Source organism: Erythrolamprus reginae, chromosome 2 (genome assembly GCF_031021105.1).
Source record: "Erythrolamprus reginae isolate rEryReg1 chromosome 2, rEryReg1.hap1, whole genome shotgun sequence".
NCBI lineage: Eukaryota > Metazoa > Chordata > Lepidosauria > Squamata > Dipsadidae > Erythrolamprus > Erythrolamprus reginae.
In genome coordinates, this window is record NC_091951.1 from 319,315,094 (window position 1) to 319,337,330 (window position 22,237).

Here is a 22,237-nt window from a genome sequence, read left to right on the forward strand (position 1 = left end):
TATCCTTATGGCAGGAGGAAGATACCTTGGTAGAGGCCGACGGTGGATAAACAGATAGATTCATAAAAAAGCACCTGAGCTTTTTTTTCTCACGCAGGAGAAAAATCCTGACATCACAATTTCCATTCCTAAGATACATTTTCTTATATTACTGTGCATTAGAGGCACCAGTTATTTTCTACTTACCTCAGCATTGTAGAATTTAGTTTTAACATCTAGTGGTTTAAGGACCTGCAGGAAAAAATAACAAATGCTAACAGAAAATTTACTAGATTCTTTCACTGGTATCAATTTACTGGCTTTTGTTTTTCTAAGTTCAGCTATATATTTGAGTCAAACAGGAGGTGTCATTAAGGAGACTGTAAGAGTCTGGATGGAGAGGAACAGTTTGAAACACAATTCTAGCTAGTCAGAATAGCTGTGAGTTTGGAGGCCATTTGAAACCAATGAATGTCCTCCTTTAATTTGGGGAAAGGTTGTGCTCTCTCATGCTTAACTGGTATGCAGTTTGGGAGTTTTCCTGAACTCATAGCTGCTTGTCAAAGAGCAAAATTCAGACAATTACATGTTGTGTAGCAACTGCAACTTTGTCTGGATCAGGAGCCCTCATCTAGTCATTCATACCTTGATTATCTTATGAGTACAGTGATACCTCGTCTTACGAATTTAATTGGTTCCGGGACGAGGTTTGCAAGGTGAAAAGTTTGTAAGACGAAACAATGTTTCCCATAGGAATCAATGGAAAAGCAATTAATGTGTGCAAGCCCAAAACTCACCCCTTTTGCCAGCCGAAGCGCCCGTTTTTGCGCTGCTGGGATTCCCCTGAGGCTCCCCTCCATGGGAAACCCCACCTTCGGACTTCTGTGTTTTTGTGATGCTGCAGGGGAATCCCAGCAGGGGAATCCCAGCAGCCCAAAAACGGGTGCTTTGCTCGCAATGGAAGTCCGGAGGTGGGGTTTCCAGCGAGGGGAGCCTCAGCGAAATTGCAGCATTGCAAAAACACGGAAGTCCTCGAAACCCCACCTCTGGACTTCCATATTTTTGTGATGCTGTGATTTCACTGAGGGTCCCCTCGCTGGGAAACCCCACCTCTGGACTTCCGTTGCCAGCGAAGCGCCCGTTTTTGCCCTGCTGGGATTCCCCTGCAGCATCGCAAAAACAGGGAAGTCCGGAGGTAGTGTTTCCCATGGAGGGGAGCCTCAGGGGAATCCCAGCAGCGCAGAAACGGGCACTTCTCTGGCAACAGAAGTCCAGAGGGGGGGGCATCCCAGTGGCGGCGGCGGCTTGGGTTTGTAAGGTGAAAATAGTTTGGAAGAAGAGGCAAAAAAATCTTAAACCCCGGGTTTGTATTTCGAAAAGTTTGTATGACGAGGGGTTTGTAAGACGAAGTATCACTGTATTATTAATTCTTGTAGAAAGGGATATCCTTCAAAACATATGGAAGTTACAGCTAGTCTGGAATGAACTAGCTCAAACAGCTACAGGTTCTACATTATATTCCCATGTGACATCTCTAGAGTTGTTACTTGTCACCAAATGACTTTCGGTTCAATTCAAGGTACTGATTTTGTCCTTTAAAGCCCTGCATGCCTCAGGATCCAGGATCTACAAGGCTGTCTTCTCTCATTAATACCTGCTCTTTCAATAAGATGTGGAAGGAGAAATATTCCTCTTTACACTTAAGAAGTGTTTCATCAGGGACTTTTTTCTGTCAGTGCTCCCTTCCTCAGCATTCTCACAAAGTTCGAGCTGTCCCCAATTCCATTACAATTCCAAAAAAATTATGAAGATTTGTACAAAGATCAAGCATTTTTATCCATGTTGGTTCAATAAGATTTGCTTCAAGTAAGTCCAGTTTTCCATGAAAGTTTCATGTCATAGAAAACTGGGCTTATTGAAAAAAGTACCACTATAGATAGAAGTTTTAAATCATCTTCAGAAAATATTATACTATTTATATTATACTATTACTATACTATATACACAATCTAGAGATTTCCTATACATGGTATTACTGAGTCTCAATGGATGGTAGCATCTTCCAGTCTTAAATGAGTTGATTCTAGGATACATTAAAAATGTAATAATTAATCTGAAAATTTAGCCCAGATGTATGAGCTTTATACAGTGAATAACACAGTGATGAAAATTATTTAATATCCCACCAGCACAATCATGGCTCTTTCTTCGAATTCAATTTTTTTTAGGACTGATACGAAGTAGTGCGGACAAATCTATTAAACTGTGTATTAAATACAACATTCTGAACATTCTCCCCCTCTCAGATTTATCTTATAAATATCCAACACAATGTTGAGAATATAAGAAAGAGACAAATTATCACAGATAATCCTCACTCGGTTAAAGACCTTGGTATACTAATAACAAAAGATTTAAGTGCCAAAGCCCATTGCAACAATATAGCCAAGAAGGCTTCAAGAGTTGTAAATCTAATCTTGCCTAGCTTCTGCTCTGACAATCTCACACTACTTACCAGAGCTTACAAAACTTTTGCCAGACCCATCCTCGAATACAGCTCATCTGTTTGGAACCCATATCGCATCTCAGACATTAACACCCTTGAAAATGTCCAAAGATACTTCACCAGAAGAGCCCTTCACTCCTCCACTCGAAATAGAATACCCTATGAGACTAGACTTTCAATCCTGGGCCTAGAAAGTTTAGAACTAAGACGCCTTAAACAAGATCTAAGTATTTGCCCACAAGATCATATGTTGCAGCGTCCTTCCTGTCAGCGACTACTTCAGCTTTAACCACCACAACACAAGAGCACACAGCAGATTTAAACCGCTCCAAACTTGACTGTAAAAAATATGACTTCAATAACCGAGTTGTCGAAGCATGGAACTCAATACCAGACTCCATAGTGTCATCCCCAAACCCCCAACACTTTACCCTTAGATTATCTACGGTTGACCTATCCAGATTCCTAAGAGGTCAGTAAGGGGCGAGTACAAGTGCACTAGAGTGCCTTCCCTCCCCTGTCCTATTGCTCTCCTATATCTCCTATACCTTTCTTCTATTCCTATATCTCTTCTTCTATTCTTTCATTGATATGTTCTATTACTATACCTTTTTTCCTATTATTTCTTAGATATATTTTACTATGAGTATCTCCTCCATAACCTTCATCATGTATTTTACTACGTGTATATATATACCCACTAAAACCCTCATTGTGTATTGGACAAAATAAATAAATAAATAAATAAATAAATAAATAAATAAATAAATAAATAAATAAATAAAATTAAATTAAATTAAATTAAAATAAAAATAAAATAAAAATAAAATAAAAATAAAATAAAAATAAAATAAAAATAAAATAAAAATAAAATAAAAATAAAATAAAAATAAAATAAAAATAAAATAAAATAAAATAAAATAAAATAAAATAAAACAAAACAAAACAAAACATTGGGAAATAGAGAGAGCCTTGGCTGTATTTTCAATACCTGGAACTTGAAGAACTTTCGGAAGTACATCTTTTCACCGGTCTGTGTGGTATAGCTTACGGCACATACCAAACTGAAAGACACAAAGAGTTGAAAGGATTTTAACTATTTATTTATTAACTGGATTTCTATACCGCCTCTCTCTGAGGACTCGAAGATAGGGACAGTGCATATCTGTTATATATCTGCCTGCCGGTCTGCCTATCCATTACAAAATATAAATAATGGGTATGTGCTTATGAATATAAGGAAATAATAAATATCTCACATATGTGTCCCTATTTCTTTTACTTCATGGTGGATTACATCGTCAATGCAACAGTTCTGCTTCAATTCTGCCACTACAGCAGTAGAGTCTGAAAGGTTTAAACGTTGTGAGCTTGTCTGTAGGTCAGCCTTGGAACAAATTGGAACAAAAGAAGAAAAAATATCACATTAAGTAAAAAAGTAAATACATTTTGGAAGTTATCCATAGAAATGTGTTGCATCACAATTGTCGATTGGCTCAGAGAAAAACAGAAGTCAATACTGTTCTATTAGAAAATTCAAATCTTCACATTTTACAGATGGAACGAGACATATTCAATACCATTTAACTAAAGTCATCCAACAAGTATGATTTGCATACATTATGGAACTGCACTTTTCCTGGCCTAAAAACAAACTGGCATTTGGTGGTCAAGAGCTATACCTCTGCAAATGACTGACACGTGGGCCATGGCCTGTTGGCAGGGCTGGGTTTGCAAGATAGTTTGGTGTTTTTTTAATAGCAGTATGTCTGTTTTACAGTTTACAACACAATTATCATACATTTACTACTGCTTTGAAAGTGGCAATGTTGTTAAATTTTCAGCATTCAGAATGAGGATTCCGAAGGTTGCAAAAAATGGAGACACGTGAGACACAGATAATCCAGGAAATGTAGTTTGTCCAGCCTGCTTAAATATTCACATAGTCATACTGTATATCTATTATATACAGTGGTACCTCATGATACGAACCCCTCGTCTTACGAACAACCCGAGATACGAACCCGGGGTTCAGAAAAATTTTGCCTCTTCTAACGAACTTTTTTCTTCTTACGAACCCCCGCCTCCGCCTCCACCGCCAAGAAACCCCGCCGCCTGGCTGTCACCTTTTAAAACAGCCGGGGGGCTTCCCAGCGTCCTACTAAACCCGAACGCCAAACCCGAACTTCCGGGTTCGGCGTTGGGAGGCCTCCGAGAAGCCCCCGGCTTTTTTAAAAGGTGACAGCCGGGCAGCGGCGGGGGACAAAAAGCAGGCCAGCGCCCGGCTCCTGCCTCTCTGGGGCCGCCGACCGAGCGGAGCAGTGGCGTGGGCGGCCCGCAGCCAGGGTGGGGGAGGCGGGGCGCGCATCGCCGGCTCGTCCCGTTCTGCGGGGCACACAAGGTAACCAGGCGAGCAGGAGGACCTTCCTAACTCCCTCCCCCCGAGCCGAAAACCCGAAGGCAGTCTGCCGCCAGCCGCTTGAGCCAGGAGGCAGGCAGGGCGAAGTGCATGGAGGAATGGGAAGCTGAAGCCGCCGGCGTTTGAGCTTCCCATTCCTCCACGCCCTGTCTGTCATCCTGGCTCAAGCGGGTGGCGACAGACCGCCTTTGGGTTTTTGGCTGGGGGTGGGGACCTTCCTGACTGCATGGCAAAGGGGCGGGGAGGATCGGGAGGCTCAAGCCTCCTTCGGTGGTGGCGGCCGGTTTCTGATTTTTGGGTTTGCACGCATTAATCGCTTTTCCATTGATTCCTATGGGAAACAATGTTTCGTCTTATGAACTTTTCACCTTACGAACCTCCTCCCAGCACCAATTAAGTTCGTAAGATGAGGTATTACTGTATAGCAAAACCTCTGGTCATGACCATAATTTATTCCATAACTTTGGTTGCAAAATGATATGGTCATGACTCGTGACCTGAACCTAGTTTTGGAAATTTGGCACAGAAGGGGAAATCGGCAACGGAAAAAAACAACTGTTTGGGCGGAACCTGATTTGGTCATGCTCAGAAGTGTTCATGACCAGAGGTTCTATAATAGTTCATATTAATTCTGGCTAATACCTTTATGTCAGTCATAGTTAAATCAGAACAGGTAAGATATAGGGATTAAGGTGCTGGAATGGCACCAGAGAGACTAGACTTAAATTCAGACGCAGCCACAGAAATTTCCTAAGTGACCTTGGGAAAGTCCCTTACCACGCCTAGGCCCAGAAATTAAGCACAAAGAATGGTAAATATGGTGCCTTATGTTCATGAAAGAAAGATGGACCATAAATCTAAATAATATATACATCCAAAAGCTGGATATTCACTAAGTAGAAAATTCTCATTCTAAGTAGCTAAATTCCAATAATTACTGAATTTGATCTGAACTGTTAGCAGTTTACTCATAATTAAATTCTTGGGCAAAATGTACTGGGAAGATCTATTACAAAAACATCACTGAGGCCAATCAGTCTCTGTCCTGTTTTATTACTCAAAAAGTTTGCACCACAAAACTTCCAATGGATTATACCTTTAAAAAGAAAGAAATGTGCAGAACAAAGTATTTTCCAGCTTCTCTTTAAAAATTCTCATACAAACAGAATAAATATGCCTTTACAATCTCTAACATTTGTGGATGAAATAAATTTATAAATTACAAATGGAAGAATTTTAACATATTAAGAGTGGCTATACAAAACGAAGCATACCTTTACCAAAATGTCTTTTACAACTTGGTGACTGTCATTATGAACGCTAATATAGCTGGAAAATGTTTCTCCTAAGAATATATTTCTGTTCAAACAGAAAGAAGAAAAGACAATAAAGTTAAAAATATATTTTTTCTTTCTCTAGCTGATTCATCGTTATGTTCAATTGCTAGATAACCCACCCCTGAAAGATTTCCAAAGTTTTTATAATACGCCTCCCAGTCAATGACCTCCAAATAGGTTGATCTGGAACTCTACAAAGTTTCCAAATAATGTCATTGATTAGAGATTCTGACACTTAATGCCCAACAACCTGAAAAACAGCAAGTGGACAAAGGCTGTACTAATACAGTTAGTAGTGATGAAACTGATTAAATCTGCAATCAGTTATGAACCTAGCAATTTGTTGTATGACAAAAGCAACTGAAAATATATTAACAAAAAGCAGAATACAAAGAGATAATATGGATGAATGTGTAAGAATTAGCATAAATGTTTAAAAAAATTAAACACATATGGAAAATCCACTAGTCACACTCTTGCCCATGCATACCAGTTGCTAGGAAACAATATAAGGAAAAAGCTATTTATATCAGATCCACCATACCATACAATATAAATAGTTTTTGAACTTCCAAGCTGCAACTGGTTAATCACAGGAATACAGTATGGTAGATGTTTTGGTCTGGTTTGTTTGTTTGTTTGTTTGTTTACTTACTTACTTACTAGATTTGTATGCCGCCCCTCTCCAAAGACTTGGAGCGGCTCACAATAGCAAAACAATACAATTCCAATACATTAAAACAATTTAACAGCACCTTGACTAACACTTCCAAATATTAAAATGTGGGAATATCTCCAGAATCTCACTGCACTAGTAGAAATGAATATAAAGATCCATTTTTTTATAGACTGTAGAAAACAACTCTACAAACAACTATATTAACCAGAAATAAAGCAGAAACTCTTGTGCTGAAAAGTTAGCATATGTAGTCTTTTTATAGTCTTGGAAAAATAATATTTGAATTAGTTTATGAGATTTCTCCTCGAAAAAATGCAACTAAGTATGTATGTATGTGCTTACGACCACAATTGAGCCCAAAATTTATTATTATTATTATTATTTATTGGATTTGTATGCCGCCCCTCTCCGCAGACTCGGGGCAGCTAACAACAGTGGTAAAACAACATGAACAATCCAATTAATAAAAACAACTAAAAAACCCTTATTATTAAACAAAAAACAAACAAAAAAACATACACACAAACATACCATGCATAACTTGTAGTAGCATAGGGGGAAAGGATAACTTAACTCCCCCATGCCTGGCGACAAAGGTTGGTCTTAAGTAATTTGCGAAAGACAAGGAGGGTGGGGGCCGTTCTAATCTCTGGGGGGAGTTGGTTCCAGAGGGCCGGGGCCGCCACAGAGAAGGCTCTTCCCCTGGGGCCCGCCAAATGACATTGTTTGGTCGACGGGACCCGGAGAAGGCCAACTCTGTGGGACCTCATCGGCCACTGGGATTCGTGCGGTAGAAGGCGGTTCCGGATGTTGCTAAGTGAGAAATTTGTTAAGTGAATTTTACCCCCTTTTATGACCTTTCTTGCTACGACCCTTGTTAAAGGAATTACTACAACTTACAAATATGGTTGTCAAGTGAATCTGGATTGCCCAATGATTTTGCTTGCCAGAAGGTCACAAAAGGTGATCCCATGACCCTGGGACACTACAATCATAATAAATATGAACCAGTTTTCAAGCATCCAAATGTAAATCACGTGACCATGGGGATGCTGCAATGGTCATAATGGGAAAAATGGTCATAAATCACAGTTTTCAGTGGCCTTGTAACTTCAAAGGGTCATTAAATGAACTGTTGAAAGTTGAGAACTGCTTGTAGTCAGGCAGCATAATTAATTCAATAAATCTAAATCTATGTACGAATTCTTACCCAAAATTCTGAGGCAACGTCAACATTTCTCCAAGCATTAGTATTTCTGCTCCTTTTATAGTAGAAGGATCATCTCTCATTAATTGATTAAATAGATCACCTGAAGAATATAGAATTATGTCACATCAGTTTTATTTAGAATGCAAATTAATTAAATATCTTTTATGCATATTTATACCAATAAAACAGAAGCTAAGGATTCTGTAGCTCAGTATTGAACTATAGAGTCCTTGATGCTTTCTGAGCTTAATTGTCAGTTTTTTTGTTTTGGCTTGCAGACAATTACATTACCCAAGTAGGTAGCATCATTAGTGTGAGTATGTGTTAAAGCTATAAAACACATAGACTATGAAAATGAGAAAACTATCATATATTAGAAAATATCAGAAACAACCAACAGATTATTACAAACAGAGTTTATGTGGCACATAAACATGCCTTAAGTAAACCAGAGGCCCCAGTAGCATAAGAAGGAAAAACAGGAATCATCTACAGTATAGAATGTAAGGACTGAAACAACCAATACATAGGACAGACAGCAGAGACTAGTAGAGCACATTCATGAATACCAACCAGCAGTTAGAAGACACAATGGAATCTTACTCTCACAACATATGAACACTCTTAGCCAGTTTCAACCAGGAAGCTGTCCGCGTCTAAATCAAGCCAGTTCTAAAAATGCTAGGGCAAGTGGTTCTCAACCTGGGCGCTGGGACCTCTTTGGGGATTATTTGTTTGTTTGTTTGTTTGTTTGTTTAGTCCAATACATAATACACATTGAAGAGAATAGATATTTAATAATATAAATAAAGAAAAGAATAGAAGAAAAGATATAAAAGTATAGGTGAACATATAAATGAGATAAGGAGAGACAATTGGACAGGGGACGGAAGGCACACTGGTGCACTTATGCACGCCCCTTACTGACCTCTAAGGGACCTGGAGAGGTCAATCGTGGATAGTCTAAGGGAAAAATGTTGGAGGTTGGGGTTGACACTACTGAGTCAGGTTGACACTACTGATCGAACTACTGTTTCACAGGGGTCACCTAAGACCATGGGAAAAGACAAATTTCCCATGGTGTTAAGAACTAAAGCTTCTATTCTGGCGCCTTGGAACATATTTGTACAATCTAACCAATCAGGCCTTTACAGTTGGGGGAGGGGGCCCTCTGACCTTCCTTAAAGCTCTTTTGGAGAATTGGCACTAGACTTATATTTGGGGGTCACCACAACATGAGGAACTGTATTAAGGAGTCATGGCATTAGAAAGGTTGAAAACCACTGTGCTATGTTGAGAACCATAAAGCATATTACACACTTTCCAAAGCAGATAATAAAAAAAAAACCCTAAGAACGAAATTAAAAGATTAGAACACATATTCTCAAGCAGCTAACATCCAACCTCCAGATAAACAGAGAGTAACATCAGGCAAACAATCAAGCAGAAAATATCAAAATCAAGAAACTACCAAGGAGAACGCTCCTAATGTTGGCAGGGCAAGTTACTACAGTATATATAAAGAGGGAGCAAACCTTATGCTTACTAATATTGATGAAGTTAATGAAATATCTTCAAGAAAACAAAGCTCAGGGACTCCACACATATTTAAACACATGCACAGAGTATTAATTATAGAAGTCAACCGTTTCAACTGCCAGCTGCAGGGTGATTTCATATTTGATATATGGAAAAGCTATCTCAATTATCCGGGTCATGGCTGTGCCAAGGTGCTTTTCAAAAGGCAACTGGACTTTTAAAATTTTTATTTATTTATTTGTTTGTTTGTTTGTTTGTTTGTCAAAGAAGTATGGTATTATAGTACATATTAACATAACATATCATAACATAACATAACATAAGTAGAACATAATACAGTAATAGAAAGATTAATAAGACAATAGGACAGGGACATTAGGCCCAAAAGTGCACTTATGCACGCTCCTTAGAGACCTCTTAGAAAAGGGGAGAGGTCAATTGTTGATGATGTAAGGTTGAAGATTTTGGGGTTGGGGGAAGCAACAACAGACACAGGTAATGAGTTCCAGGCGAAGACCACTCTATTGCTGAAATCGTTTCTCTCACCCTCCTTTATTTTTGTTTTATTTATTACAGATATTTATACGCAAACTCAAAACTGCCACTTATCTTAAATTTATTTTATAAATATATTGATACTTCTTTGTTGACAAACTACAGGATAATTTACCCTGGGAAATGTATATTACTTGCTTTGCCTATTATTCCTTGTCCACTCATCCATCCACTCCCTACTTGTCTGGATTAGCAATAGTAACAAGAAGACAACATATTCCAGCAGAGCCTGAGAAAGCTTGTTGCTTTAAAGTAAAAGCCAAGCCACTTTTTCAGAATTTAAGAACCTAGAGTATAAATAGAAACAATTAATTAATAATAATTTGACCTACTTTTAAAACGTAACTTTATTTACCTGGCAGATCTCTTTCTTCACAAGTCACTGGTATATTGGTGAATAATGTAGGCTTGGTCAATCTCATTACTGTGAACATAAAAAGCCAATTCAGTTTAATATAGTACATAAATATTAAAAGAATCTTCAAAAATATAAGACTGATCAGTCATTGCCTTGGCATTTTAAAAAGTAAGGCTAGAGTTAAGTATGTGTACTGTTTTCCGCAAATTGAAAAGGAATAGATATTGTCTTTAACTAAGCATGACCATTTCTCACCCTAGATAATTTCTAAAATGAGCTAAATAAAAAAGGTATAAACAAAATCCAAGAATATGCATGGAAAAAAGCATATATATAAATATAGTATTTGGCCATTTTTTGATTGTTGGCAATGTAAGCTGCACATTTTTAAATATAAAAATCTATCTGTAATGTTTTTATTTTTCTAAATAGTATTCAAAGCCAGGTAATAATGAATGGTGAATATATTAACATTGTTGTGGTTAGCTCTGGCCCAGTTCCTGCCCCAAGGAATGTGGAGGTGGATGTGGGGGAGACATCCATATGCCGCAGGCCTGTTTTGCTCCCGATAGAATCTGCCGACGAAGTCTCCACTGACCAAGGAAGCGTGAGTGACAGGGAAGAGAGGAGTTTGGCAGACAGCCCAGGAGATCAATCATCCTTATCATCCATGGATTCTGAACAAGAATTTATGACGGACCCACGCATGCGTAGAATGATGCATAGGAGAGAACAACAGAAGGATTATTACAGGAGATAAGTGAGGCCACCTGTGGTTGGGTGGGGCTGCAGTAATTAGTGCTACAGATAAAAAGACCAGCGTGCTGGTTTAGCCTCGTGGAAGTTTATCTGCTTCATAGTTTCGTCAAGATCGTGGTTTGCTGTTTCCCTGTTCAAGACTGTGTGTGGAATTTCTGGACTTTGGAATTGGACTCAATTTCCCAGTTACTGGGTAAGGAATTGGGTTGCATTTAACCTGTGCCTTGTGTGTACCAGAAAATCCCTTTGACATTTAAAAAGGGAGTCGTTTCTGCTTTTCTGTTGATAAAGACCTTTTGTTTTCCATCTATCGTGGTGTGTGTGTCTGTTTGAGACTAATTACCCTGCAATTACGGGCGGTTGAGACACGCCGCAGAACAAACATAAATAAAAAAGACAGCATAATGTTTTAAATATTAAGAGAAGAAAATTGTGTTTACTGTTAATATCATTCTATCAATTAGAGCCCTGGTGGCACAGTGCTTATAATGCAGTATTGCAGACTGCCAGCAGTTCAGCAATTCAATTCTCAACAGTTCAAGGTTGGCTCAGCCTTCCATCCTTCCAAGATGGATAAAATGAGGATCCAGATTGTTGGGGGCATTATGCCGATTCTGTAAACTGCTTAGAGAGAGCTGTAAAGCACTGTGAAATGGTACATAAGTCTAAGTGCTATTTCTATTGCTACTTCTGCATTTTCAGATTGCAACTGTGTAAATAGGGAATTGGAGTGTAATTGAAGCCCTAAGAAAATCTAAAATTTCTTAACTTTCTTCACTGAAGTTGGTGACAATTAACACAGGGAATTATCATGATACAGTATATGCATATACAATATATGCATCTGATTGTCTTTTAATATCTGCCATCACAATGAGATTTGGGAAAAATTATTTTTATACAAATCCTATCCTTTGTGAATTAGATCACATTAAAACACTGACATATTTAAGGGATCATCCAAGGAGCAGTAGTATACATTTCTATAATCAAAACAACGAAGTTTATGTTTAATATTGATAAGTTTATGTTTAATATTGATAGGACATTCAAGAAGGAAGAAAACTGAACACAGTACAAGCATACAAGTAGTCCACAATTTATGACTATAATTGAGCCCAAAATTTATGTTGCTAAGTGAGAAATTTGTGAAAAGAGTTTTGCCCCATTTTATGACTTTTCTTGCCACAGTTCTTAATTGAATTATTGCAGTTGTCAAGTTAATAACCCAGTTAAGTGAATCTTGCTTCCCCATTGACTTTGCTTGTCAGAAGCTGATAGGGCCACAGGACATAAATATGAAGCAGTTACAAAGAATCCAAATTCTGATCACATGACCACGCGGATGCTGCAACGGTTGTAAATGTGAAAAATGTTCATAAGTTGCTGTTTTCACTGTAACTTCAGTCACTAAATGAACTGTTGTAAATTGAGGACTACCAGTATAGAAATGCAGCAACCATTCATGTAAGACCAACCATGCAAATACCAAGGGTTTTTTTTAAAAAAAATCACCCAATAATGCTAACTCGGTGCTCCAAAGTAACGATTCATAAGTTTTCCCTCTGTAGTTTAAATTGTGAAAATTTCCAGCAGCTCCTGAGACTTTTGTCAAGGGATCTAAACTGTGAAGATAACTAAGCCCTGTCCTTAATTGTAGGGATGTATAATATAACAATTGTATCATAATTGGATCAATTGTTGTCAAGTGGACCAGGTGTCTCCACTCAACCTTTAATTTCAATGAAACTTTGCACATATATTCCTTATGGTATATAACTGAGGTGTGCAAAATTTTACGTCCTTATTTCAAACCAATTGTTTTACACACTGGAACTTATTTATTTTCAACCGTTAAAGGTATGAACTGCAATATTAAAAATAATTTACATAGTTGGTGTAGAAATTTTGGTTACAGTGTAAACCTAGACAAATGGGATATAATTTGGACTAAAAATTATAAACTGACAAAGTCAACAGCATTTGGAGAAAACCTGTCAAAATGTACTATAGATGGCACCTCCCTCCGGCAAGACTATCACAAATGTATAATGGGATAAATCCACAGTGTTAGAGATGCAAGGAAAAAATGGGGACTTATTATCATATTTGGTGGACTTGCCCAATAATTAAAAATATCTGGATTAAAATACAAAAGTGGATAACGGATATGTTACAAATTAAAGTAAACAGAAGACCCGAAGCGGTCCTCCTTGGAATTACAGATCAAAAAATAGATAAAAATAAGTATTACTTAATAGTACATATATTGACCGCAACTAGAATGGCAATAGCCCAATGCTGGAAGCAACCTAATCCTCCTGAAGATGCATGAGCTCTGCAAAGCTTTTTGCCAAGTTTGGGGAGCTCTAGAATGGAAACTAGTAGTAATATAAGGCGGAAATTTGGTGGATCAGCACAATGTTTAGGGCCAAACATACTTTAAAAGTTTCAAGCGTCTTAGACTAATGGTTGCTGTATGACCTGAGGTCAAAGTTGAGGAAAAATGTGGTGTCACAAATTTTTAGCAAATTGCAAGACAATGAATGGCCAAGTGGGAAGAACTCCTGACAGGTAGTCCTTCATGTATAACTGCAACTGGGGGCAGAATTTATGCTGCTAAGTAGGACAGTCGTTAAGAGAGTTATGCCCAATTTTATGATTTCTTTTGCCATGGTTAAGCGAATCAGTGCAGTTGTTAAGGGGATCACACAGTCATTAGATTAATTTAGTTTCCCCTATTGACTTGGCTTGTTAGAAGGCAGCTGGGTGGTGGTCTCACAAACGATCTTGGGAAGCTGCAACAATTATAAATACATGCCAGTTTGCCACGTGCCTGAATTCTGATCTTAGAGTTGTAAGTGTGAGGTCTAAATGTAAATCAGCCTTTTCTTTTTTAAATAGTGTTTATTAAACATTTTTCACCTTTAAAAACAAGAAAACAACAACAGAAACAGACAAAACACAAAACATAACAACGTAGTTTTATAGCCATTCAAATCAACGTATATACTGTATTCTGTTTTCATTCTTCTACATTGCCTTCCTATCGGTTATAACCACTATAACAATATAACGATTATAACAATACTAATTATTTAATAATTGGTAACTTTGATATTTAATCAAATCTAATTTAAAACTCCTATTTCTTATTTTGGTTTCTGCTTTTTAACCACTTATATATTCTATTTCATACTTTGTAATACTGATACTTCTCTTTCTTTTAACTCCATGGTCATTTTGTCCACTTCTGCACATTCGAGTATCTGATTACTATTTCTTCTGAAGGTGTATTAGCCTGTTTTCAATTTTGCACTAAGGCGATTCTTGCAGCAGTTAACATGCGTAGCATTATACAGTGAAAACTTTTATCCATTTTCAAATCTAATATTCCCAGTAAAAACAGTTCCAGTTTCAGTTCTATCTTTTGTTTTATAATCTCTTCCAGACATTTATTGATTTTGCACCAGCATTTCCTTGTATTGGGGCATGTCCACCACACATGATAAAATATTCCTGACTTGTAAGTGCATCGCCAACATTCAGGGGATAAATTTGGGAACATTTTGGCCAATCTCGCTGGGGGTAAATCTCGTGGGGAGAAAATGCCATCTATAAAATATTTGATGGCATTTTCTTTGTAGGATACTGCCATCGTCAATTTATAATTCCTTTTCCATAATTTATCCCATTGTTCTAGTTCTATATTATGACAGCTTTTTCAGTTTCGTTGTAACTTTGAACAAATGGTTATAAGTCAAGGATTACCCATAAAACAATTAAAAAAATTATGCTAGGCAGATAAACATAGATCCAATGATTCAACTGCTTTTAATATGAGTTTTTATTTCACATATGCTTTATGTTTGTTTTAAAAAAAACCAATTGTTTTACACACTGGAACTTATTTATTTTCAACCATTAAAGGTATGAACTGCAATATTACTAAATACATGTTTATACGGAGTTTTGCAGCAAGAGTCCCAATAAATAAGGATCCCAATCACACTCTTTTGTAGAATATTTTATTTACTTAATCAAATTTCTATAACCGCCTTTCTCACCAATGGCAACTTTTGGCACATACAACATATAAGTAAAAACAACAATATAAAAGATATAAAATCACTTTTAAAAATAGACATTATGAAAAACAGAAATACAAATCATAGGTGAAAAGAGAATAAGAATAGGTCTGAGCTGCTAAGGTCTGAAGTTCTCCAAAATGAATTTGGTTCTCAAGAGGTACATTTATATATTCCACTGATGCCAGTACAGTATATTCCATAGACTAGAAAAACAGGTTCTCTTCAAAGTAATCAGTTTCATTCCAACAAAACTATTTTCTTAGTTATGCTCCAAGCTCAGTAAAGATTAGTAAATATCAAGCTTGTGTTAGTGGCTCAATATCATATCAACATTTTAAAACTTACTTTAGTTTACAAAATCATATGAATAAATATTGAGATATTTGAGCTATCATAAAACAAGCCCAAATCAGGACCTGGTCTCTTCGACTTCATCTCTAGTATTTAAAAATAAAGGCCCAAGCCTTATTAAACATCTTCCAAGATGTCTAATAAATATGAAAAAGAATATTATTGAATTATATTGTATTCTTATCTGACATTCTTTAAGACATATGACAATTTACTTTTTCAAAGTAGGCTACTACCCACTAAAGTTTTTGCAAATTATCCAGCTTAAATTATTTTTCGGCATTCAATAAAAATAAGTCTGATTTAGAATTCTCTAAAGAACATTCCATGCTAGTAATCTGTGTTACAGATTACTAGTGAATGCTATTACTTCAAATGCATATCAAACAGCTAAGACATATTAATTTAATATTTTTCCATGCAGCAGATTTAAGCAGCCCAAATTCTTCTTTTGCTTCATTAAATCTCTTGAAATAATTATTACAAATATCTTACAAAGATAACCATGATACAGAGCAGTTCAAATGTTTCAAATACTTTGGAGATATACAATATTTCAAATCTCTAGTGAGAAAACTACACTTATCAATAATACCTGTTCTGTGGTCTAAAATACTGGTCTCAGCAATTTAAAGATTGGACTGGATACAGGAAAGAAATTATATTCCTCTCAGACATCATATTATTTGTTGCAAAAATCATCACACAATTTACTATATAGAAAACAACTAAGTCTTTTATTCTAATCATGTTTTAACAGTTTCTTTATTTGACCTTTAGATTTGTCCCTAATGAAAGACTGAAATTAGAAGTTGAAATGATTCAAATCCAGATTTGCTAGTTATTTTATTTGTTCATATAAGGCTTAACATGGCTCACACTGAGCTGTTCTCATTAGTATCATCAGCCAATTATATGTCAAAAGTAAAAGAGTACTGCAAACAAGACTCTCTTCTACAGGCTCTGATCTGAATATGTATTATCATTTCCTATGATAGAAAAGCAAAATGTAATCTAACAATGGGCATTTGCTTCAGCTCACCTTAATGTTCTATTCTCAGCACTTTTAGAGGATAGATATCCTAACATCTCAGCTCCTTAGAGGTTACACCAATCAACTCAGGTGAGAGTTTTCCATGTTTTATGTTGAGATTTTTTTTTAATACTGACTCTTTGTAAAGACCTTTAGTAACGTTAACGAGACTACTCAAAAATGTTTTACATTCAATATCTATTAGCATACAGAGATTCCAAAAGTATGTATTAGGTTGCAGAATTTTGTGTTACAGCTATGGAGACACAATGCGCTTTTATAACTTCTGCACAATTTATGTGAATTAGTCACGTGAAGTTTTGACTTACATTTTAAACTCTAAATACAGCCTTATAATTCTATTACAATCATTTTATTAATCTGCGTTATATATCATTTTAGTTTGCATTTTAAATTGCAATGAAGTATTCATTATTTGGAAAACCTATACTACAACTTGTAGAAATCAATTCATTTGCAAATATGTTTTATTACCACTTGACCATGTGGACTGAATCATATTAAGAAAATCATTTAATTAAATAGTAAATTCAGAAACCATGTGAGACTACAATAAGGATTTCTAGAGCTCAACAAACTATTGGTATTTTTAGTTCCTATAGAACTAGAAACATTTAAAATAGTCTTGTATTTGTCTGTTATCGCTTATAAGAAAGTATGATTCACCATGTATCATTAAAGTGCCTTATAACCAGCACATGCTTCATGATTACTTCTGCTTGACTTATCCTGCCAGAAGACACAGCTAATAAATCCATAAATTCCATTTGTAGTTTATTTAGCATTTTTTTGCTCGTTTCCTCCACAAACATTCAAGATTTAGATTTTAGCTTCCTAGGGCATAGAAGAAATAGATCGCTTTGAGCCTAATGCTCAACTAACCCATCTGTAAATGCTACCTACTGTTTAGCCCTTTGTTGGGAAGAGTGGTGAATGGAAGTGTGTGTTTGGCAAATATACAGCAACAAATAAGCTATTTTGGTTTATCAAATCCCAAGTGGCATTCACTTTAGCTAAAAACTAGAAACTATGTATAATCCCATATTTGTGAACAAGCAGATTCATCTTTCCCTTAATGTTTAATTTTTTCCTAAGGCTGTTTGCAACATTTTCACAGTATAATATATCACAAAAAACCAAAATCTGGTTTTCATGTCTCTGGATTGTAGCGTTACAAGATGGAAGTTCATTGTGTTTGATCATGCTATTAAGATTTATCCAAATGTCTTCCAAAACTTGGTTGTTACAGATAGATGGCTCTATTATCCACCACCCTCTATAGAATACATGCAGCTTTAATTTTGTTAAAGTTCTCTGCAATTCTAGAGATAAAGGAAGAATGCTGTCTTTAAGTTTTGATCTAGGTAGAGAAGCACTCCAAGTTCTCCTTAGCTTGCCTTTGTCAGGTCCTGATGGCTTTCCCAAATTGGTCAAGTCAGTTTCTCCATGCTCGGTCTGCAAAGTCTGTTCAGCTTTTACATTAGGTTGAAATTCCTTAAGCCCTTCTGCACTGTTATAACATAAGGAAGTGTTGAAAATAGTTTCTGAAGTAGCAATAGATGGTTTCACTTGTTCTACTTCTATAACAGAAACAACTGGAGGAGCATTTTTAGGTTTAATAGGCAGTTTACATGAAGTGTTTGGAAACCAGGGTACGAAGACTGGCAGCTGCCGTCTAGGAAATTTCTTCAGGGTTTCTTCTGCAATATTTTGTAATGCTGCAGGGTCCTTTTCCCAAGCTCGGTAGTGCAGAACCATTTCCATCCGTGTACAGTGAGAGTCCATGTCTTATTTTAAAAGTTTTCTGGGCAGGCGTGTCTCAACAAACAAGATGTTATTGCTCAAATGAATCTTATTCTGTGTGCTGTGCAGCTGAGAACAGGACCTGGAGTAGAAGTAATAAGATACTCTAGCAACTTTACCATCAAATTCATTGTGATTTTGTTAGTCAATTATTGTACCAATTTATTTTACTTTAAATATATACTTTTGGAAAAATACTTCAAATGGTATATGACACCCTCCGTTTTATTAACAGCTTCTTTCTAGTTCTATTATTGTCATTGAAACCATAAGTTGCTGTGTTACCAATAGGAAACAAATGAGTTGGAACTATGGTATCTTTTGTTTTCAATGTTCAGATATTTCCTAGTTGACCCAAACAGTACAATAACTGGACATATACATTATGTTAATCATCACATATTAAGTTTCATGTCATTCAATTTCCCTATTTATCCCCTCTAGATCGTCTGTTTATGCTGGCTTTGAATTCTGGGAGTCGTAGTTCCAGAAGAGACCTCTAAAAACAAGCTAGACAAGCTGCTTTAAGCTTTAGTACAGACACACTAAAAAAAAAATACAATCCATGTGCACATTTTTGAAAAGATTCAGCATAAATTATCTTAGCTTTTGAGCAGAAGGGCTTTAGAGGCAACAAGCCTGAAAAAGTGATACTAGCCTTAAACAAATCTTCAATAATTTGAAAATAGGCTTTTAAATGTTTTTCCCTATAATCTGCACAAACATATTATTTAAACTCACTAAAACTATTACGGTTGTTATTAGGTCTGCTAATCATCAAAAAACCAGCACTAAAAATTATTTTCATGCCTATAATATGTGAATGAAAAGAATATACACAAATAAGGAACCAAATTTTCCATACATGTGCCCCCACCTAAGATTTTTGTCAACCCAAGTTATACCGCTTTCCCACCAGTAAACTCTCTTCTGAATAGGACACTCTGCGAGATGTAATAATTTTAAAGAAAAGTGTATATGTATAAACATATTTTTGTGCATCTTAGTTCAACTAACAGATTAACAGAGTTGGAAGGAACCTTGCCAGTCATCTAGTCCAACCCACTGCCCAGCAGGAAACCTAAATTTACATCTGCCTCTACCTAGGATCGAACTCGCAATCTCCTGATTGTGAAGCAAGAGCTCTACCTCTAGGTCACAGCAGCTGTATTAACAGTAATATTAACATTATCACATATTAATAATATATATTATATGAATGCCAATAAACAAGTAATTATGCATTTCAAAAAATAAAAGCTGTTTGTTTTCTTCAAGAATAGTAAACTGGGGAAATATCCATAAGTTAACATATATACAGTGATACCTCGTCTTACAAACGCCTCGTCATACAAACTTTTCGAGATACAAACCCGGGCTTTAAGATTTTTTCGCCTCTTCTTACAAACTATTTTCACCTTACAAACCCACCGCCACCTCTGGGAGGCCTCGCCTCCGGAGTTCCGTTGCCAGCGAAGCACCCGTTTTTGCGCTGCTGGGCTCCCCTCCTGAGGCTCCCCTCCATGGGAAACCCCACCTCCGGACTTCCATGTTTTTGTGATGCTTCAGGGGAATCCCAGTAGGGGAATCTAGCAGCGAAAAACAGGCGCTTCGACTGGCAAAAGGGGTGAATTTGGGGCTTGCACGCATTAATTGCTTTTCCATTGATTCCTATTGGAAACATTGTTTCGTCTTAAAAACTTTTCACCTTAAGAACCTGGTCCAGGAACCAATTAAGTTTGTAAGACAAGGTATCACTGTAATTCTATTCTGGTACAATTGTTTGATATGGGTAGTTTTGGATTTATGACTACAATTTTCATTATTAAGTGAGGCAATTATTTAGTGAATTTTGCTCAATTATTACAACCTTTCTTGCAGTTGTTCAATTAGTAACATGGTTGTAAAGTGAATCTGGTTGCCCCATGGACTCCGTTTCTCAAAGGTTACAAAATCACATGACCCAGGATATTGCAACTGTCATAAATATAACCAGTTGCCAAGTGACCAAATTTTGATCACATGACCATGGGGATGCGGCAATGGTAGCAAGTGTGAAACATGGTCATAAATAATTTTTCCCCAGTGCCCTTCTAAATAAAAGGTTGTAGGTTGAGATTTGCTTTATAGAACAGAGTTATCAAGTTCTTTATTTGGGGTTTCTTATCCACAATCCCTAAATACATATAGTTTATTAGGAGAACCAACCAAGAAGATACAAAATTGGTGGCTTTATTTTCATAAACTAACCATATAATTTCTCGTCAGACTTGTTCTTGTTATGGCTAAAATTGAGAATAAAAACCAGAAATGAACTTATTTCTGCCTCGTTTGCAGAATGCGCACAGCCACATAGGAAGCATGATGTTGGATAACCATTTGTCTGAAGGAGTGTAGGGTTTCCTGCTTAAGTAGGGAGTTGGACTAGAAGACCTCTAAGGTGGGGGTCCCCAAACTTTTTACACAGGGGGCCAGTTCACTGTCCCTCGGACTCTTGGAGGGCAGGACTATAAAAAAAAACTATGAACAAATCCCTATGCACCCTGCACATACCTTGTTTTAAAGTAAAAAACAAAATGGGAACGTACTAATTAGAGGGGGGAGAAGATCTGAAATTCATATACTGTATGTTTATGTTTCGTTTTTAATTTTCTTTTGTTAACATCTGGCTATACAAGGTTTTCTTGGCTTATGAAAAATGTATAAAGAAAGAAGGAAGCACTTTGGCATAATGGTTAATAAGTTAGAAATATAATTGGTGTTGCACTTTTTGAAGGAACATTAAGGAGGGAATTTAATTAAAAGAAAATGAATGTAACTGGATGACAAAATTAGAAAAAAAACCTTTTGCAACTTTTTTGATGATTGATATTAGTTACTAACAAAATACCACATTTTATTCATGGAAAATTAGATGGTACACTGTGTTGTTTGAATGTATGTTGAGAGAAGAACCCCCCCAAAAAACAGTCCTTCCTTCCTCTGTCCCTCCATTTCATTCTTCCTTCCTTCCTTCCTTCCTTGTTCCCCCCATTTCTCCTTCTTTCCTTCCTTCCCTCCTTCATTCCTCTCCACTTCTCCTTCCCTCCCTCTCTTTCCCTTTTCTTTCTTTCTCTCTCTCTTTTCCCTGTGCTGTTGTCACTCACTGGCAGGCCAGATAAATGGCCTCAGTGGGCCGCATGTGGGACCACTGCTCTAAGGTCTCATCCAACTGTTGTTGTTATTTTATTCACAAAATACAGTAATACACAGCAAATGAGATTTATATGCTGGATTTTGTATTACAATATCACAAGTCGAACACTTCCCAAGTGTTTAGGATTGTGTGATGTATTTTCATAGGATGCGAACAGATCCAAGTACAGTGCCCTTTTGCAACTGACAGATTGTGATTTTGTCAATGTTTATTGTTTTCAAATGCTGGCTGAGATCTTTTGGCACAGCACCCAATGTGCCGATTACCACTGGGACCACCTGTACTGGTTTATATCATAGTCGTTGTAATTCGATTTTAAGATCATGATATCACCTAGGTTTTTCTTGTATTTTTATCAATTCGACTGTCACCTGGTATGGCGACATCAATGATCCACACTG

General features: G+C 36.7%; 1 protein-coding gene across 6 annotated transcripts in view; it reads right to left on the reverse strand.

Moving 5' to 3' along the window:
- The window catches only part of TRAPPC13 (trafficking protein particle complex subunit 13), a 39,153-nt gene that overhangs the window by 15,522 nt on the left and 1,394 nt on the right, over positions 1 to 22,237 (reverse strand). For all 6 annotated transcript variants that reach the window (XM_070743278.1, XM_070743277.1, XM_070743279.1 and 3 more), the window contains exons 2-7: positions 10,580 to 10,648; positions 8,131 to 8,230; positions 6,179 to 6,263; positions 3,745 to 3,872; positions 3,477 to 3,549; positions 187 to 231 (exon numbers count right to left, since the gene is read on the reverse strand). In XM_070743278.1, the coding sequence (XP_070599379.1) occupies positions 187 to 231; positions 3,477 to 3,549; positions 3,745 to 3,872; positions 6,179 to 6,263; positions 8,131 to 8,230; positions 10,580 to 10,648 (500 nt within the window). The remainder of the gene's footprint in view (positions 1 to 186; positions 232 to 3,476; positions 3,550 to 3,744; positions 3,873 to 6,178; positions 6,264 to 8,130; positions 8,231 to 10,579; positions 10,649 to 22,237) is intronic.